This window comes from Drosophila novamexicana, unplaced genomic scaffold, assembly GCF_003285875.2.
Source record: "Drosophila novamexicana strain 15010-1031.04,08,12 unplaced genomic scaffold, DnovRS2.1 tig00000870-arrow-arrow-pilon, whole genome shotgun sequence".
In the NCBI taxonomy this organism is placed as follows: domain Eukaryota; kingdom Metazoa; phylum Arthropoda; class Insecta; order Diptera; family Drosophilidae; genus Drosophila; species Drosophila novamexicana.
This window is the reverse complement of record NW_020824830.1, coordinates 483740-487798: the sequence shown is the minus strand read 5'-3', so window position 1 is coordinate 487798 and position 4059 is coordinate 483740. Positions and strand designations below refer to the sequence as shown.

Sequence of the window (4059 nt, the reverse complement as noted above, 5' to 3'; positions counted from 1 at the left end):
TAAAGTGAAGACAAACCGTGTCAATGACATTTGACACGTGACCCTCTTTGGTACACACAAAAACAGACCCAGCGAAGGCAACCATATAACCATAACCATAAACATTTAGCTCGAGCATCGCACTGAGCTCCAAGAGTTGACTCTGCTCTTGTTGTTGTTGTTGTTGTTACTGTTGTAACTGCTGCTCGCTAGTTGGGGTCGTTCCAACGTGATTAGATGCGATTGTGTACGCAATTGAGCGAAATTGATGGCAATGCTATTAAAAGGTATGTCCCAGCCATGCATCCCCTCTCCCATTCGGTCCGCTGCATTGGTTTCAGCTGCCGTCGTCGTCGCCAGCGCCGTTCATAATTAATTTTCTAGTGAATTTACTTTCATGGCATTTCGGTTAGCTTAATGTGGCCAAGGGAAGCTAGCGAAGGCAGCGAACCCCATCCAGCTGCCTGCTGCCTGCTGCCTATTACCCGTTGGCCTGTAGCTGCTGTGGATATATAAAAGTTGCTTCGGCTGCGGCATTTATTTTAATTTGAAAACTATTTCCACGCCCCGACAGCGCCTATACCTCCATCTTAATTTTGTGTGCCCATGCTTATGCTCATTATTTTCGCTTGACTTTAGTTGGATTTTTATTACATAAGTCGGCCGGGCCGCATTGCGTATACGCAGATTTGTACAACTGCCACCATTTTCATTATAATTTGTATATGGCGTGTGCTATTGCCCGGCTCGAATTTATCGGACGAGTTGGAGCAGTCAAAATCTGTTATAAATATTAGCACAGCGCTTCTGGCTTAATGGCAACATAATTGTAGGCTGTACTAGTAATCCACTCGGACATTCCGAAAATACGAACTAATATGCATGCCCCTAATACCCTTATAGACTAATATATAAATAGATTTCTATTATCAGCGAATAACTGAATTTGAGAATTTAGATTCCCATCAGAATAATAGGAAGATTTATCAGAGTTCCTAATAGCATGCATGTGTTTATACAATTTGCATATAGATATACTCGATACAATATTTTCTGATTATATTTATATCTCCCTGTATATAGGCCGAATGTGGTATAATTTTCATAGTTCAGCCTGGGCATGAAGTCAAGCCAGAATAAGGGAAAGCAGAGCATAGTTATGTTTGCGGTAGTAATGCAAACTCTGTTGATCATTATTTTGCTTTCTTTTTGACACATTTCAAATACTGCGAAATCTTTAAAAAACACACATTTATCAGCGAGTGCATAGCTGTGCTTTTCATTTTACGAAGTAATTTAAGTTTGTGAATATTGTGATATGGACGTAGGTTTCGTTTTATTATTAACATTTATTAGTGTGTGTTCACCTTATCCAGCGAGCACTGTAGTTTATGGCCCCAGTAATGTACCCACGATATTCTGTATGCAAAAAAGGGTATAAAAATACATATCTAAATAGTTAACGTAGTTAAGCTGGCAAATTATTTGCACGAAAATATTTTTGGCTTCGGGCTAGCTAACTTCCGGCCCAGCCCGGACGACTTTGCAGTTCGCCATAGGCAATAGGCAGCTGGTAGCTGTTGTTGGGAGTTGGGAGTTGCCGGTGGTCGATTGGCAGTTGGTTGCCAGAAGTTGGCAGTTGGCGTGTGTGGCGGCCATTTCGCTTGGGGGCCAATTGACTGGAGGCGCTACATGGGTGGACGCAAAAAAAAAGGGGGAAACTTGTAAGCTGTAAGCTGAGCAACTCCTCCTCTGGGTGCCAAACATTTGCGTTCCGTTCAGTTGGCGGCCCAAAAAGAACGATAACCACGCAGCAATTACCTTTGATTGGACACTTAAATTTTTCGTTTTGTTTTATTGAAACGTGATTTATGGGACTTGCTTCGGCACAAGGTCAGGCTGGTTTAAATAGCACGTAAAATTTACTAAAGGCCACAAATAAAAGAGGAGGACTCGAAGTTGTCGGAATAGCTTGGAAGATAAAACGGGGCGCAATAGAAATAGATCTGACAGCGTCTACTCTTCATGTATTTGGGTTCTCCTCTTCCTTGGCAGGAGCAGGATTTCGCTCGAGAGCATGCTGTGCAATCTTTGCCTCAAAGAAAAGTTTTGCACCACTAACGCCCACACGGGATACATTTACGGATTCTTTTCGAGCTTTTAGCTCCAGCTGAGAGTTCATTAGCTTGCCGGCCTTTGGCCTGTTGTTCTGAAGGATTGCTGCGTACGTAAGCAGAAACTGACAGAAGTTCATTCTTGTTGCCCGCTTGCCGACAATTTCTGCCATCAGCCTCTTTGCAGCCAGATGGGTCTGTGGCACCGATAGCTTCTCCAGAGCCAGCTTAAGCTCCGCCAGCTCAAGAAAGTTATCGCCGTTTACATCACATAGCTTAAAGACGGCAAACGCTTCACGTATCTCTTCGGGCTCAAAGAATCGCTGGGTAAACTTGCTCGCCGCATGTGGTGTGTCCTCCTCGCTGCTGTCGGTGAACTGCAAGGACCTTCTCTCGAGCACGACACAGAGCGACAGACGCTTTGCAAGTTCTTCGGATTCACGAGTGGTGACGTTTTTATTCATGTCCAGCTTTGATGTCAGATCCTCCAACTTTGCTTCGAAATCATCTATGCCTCTGTTCAAGCTCATGGTCGACGCACTTTTCATGCGGTTTTTCCATGCCTTACATATGGTTTTAAACGATTCACAAGACGCGAATGACGAGACGGCGGATATGTCCGATAAATTCTCAAGCGAATTGCACGGACTAAGCGGCTTCTCCATGAAGCTATCACCGATTCCATGTGTTTCACTTGACGGCAGGATGTTAAGTGCAATCGTCGAGGGGGCTTCTTTCTCGATTTCAGTCGACATTGTGTTAACAGGGAATTTAATTAGCAGATAAAATATTTGGACCTAAAACGACTACAAGTTTTTTTCTGTTTTGTACAAAGTTAAAATATGGCAAAAATTTATAGAAAACGGGTTTGACATGGGAACTGTAAATATATTTTAAATCAGTTTGGCCTGTTTTGTTATTTACTAAGCATTAACATAGAACATACATTTTCTATGGTTAGTGGCATAAATCAAAGAAGTTTGAAGCTGCGAAGTCAGGTTGGTGGTTTTTAGGAAATCTATATACATTCGTGTGCATTGCGGGTACTTTTAAATAGAGAGAGAGAGTGAGAGAGGCAGAGGCAGACACAGATTTTTACATACTTGTACAAAACATATGAAGATCTGACAGAGTTATCCTTACTCACAAGGTGAGAACTGTGAAGGTGATTTATACAATGTTCGTCTTGTTGTCCGTGCATCTCTCCAAATTCACGTATGACATTGGCAATATACATAATATCATGTATACCTGCGGAAATTGGGGGCGTAGCAAAACGAGCAAATGAATATCTTATAGCTTGGAGCTAGAGTGTCCACATTTGGAATGCAGTTTTATGAGTTTCAAGTGTGAGGTGCTGAGGTGTGAGGTGAGTAATCAGGAGCCATCAAGTCCTGCATCTTGCTTACCTTAATATGTCGAAAGGTTCGTTATTATAAGAATAGACGACCAAATGAATCTGAGCTCCATGATATTCTATAAACGACTACTTATATATTCAATAGCAACAGCAAGAGAGGTCAGTGAGCCTTCACGGCGCCGCGGACTGGGAAGACCTCTCCTGACCTGTTGACCTCTCCACCAGATGCATATGAATTTAATTATTATACACTGCACTCATTTATAACGATATGCTACAAGAATTGTGATTTAGTTTAAAGTTGCCAACTAAAGTCAAAAGGTTTAGAGTAATTTGAAAAATAATTAAAATTTGCTTTGAAGCGTAAAAAAGAGGGTTTTAAGTCTACCGATGAGGTATTCAAAACTCTAAAATAGTTTGTGGCTAAATTAGAAATCTTGAAATATCTTAATAAATCTTCGAGGGTAGGCAGTTAAAAGAAGTTTGACACGACAGCTTTTCATCAATTTCATTTCATTCATTCACAAAATATAATAAAAAATATTCTGTATCCTAGCTCTTACAGCTTGGAGTGTGCGTCGAAACAGTTAGTAAGTCAGTCAATTA

At 41.4% G+C, this 4059-nt stretch overlaps 1 protein-coding gene across 1 annotated transcript; it reads right to left on the bottom strand.

The window, feature by feature from the left end:
• Positions 1 to 1811: 1811 nt before the first annotated feature.
• LOC115764800 lies at positions 1812 to 2948 on the bottom strand. The gene has a single exon (XM_030708047.1). The coding sequence runs from the start codon at positions 2846 to 2848 to the stop codon at positions 2003 to 2005; it is 846 nt and encodes a 281-aa protein (XP_030563907.1). The 5' UTR covers positions 2849 to 2948; the 3' UTR covers positions 1812 to 2002.
• Positions 2949 to 4059: the final 1111 nt, after the last annotated feature.

What these genes read in the sequence shown, in the direction of transcription:
- LOC115764800 (XM_030708047.1), bottom strand. Translation starts at nt 2,848, where the DNA reads ATGTCGACTGAAATCGAGAAAGAAGCCCCCTCGACGATTGCACTTAAC.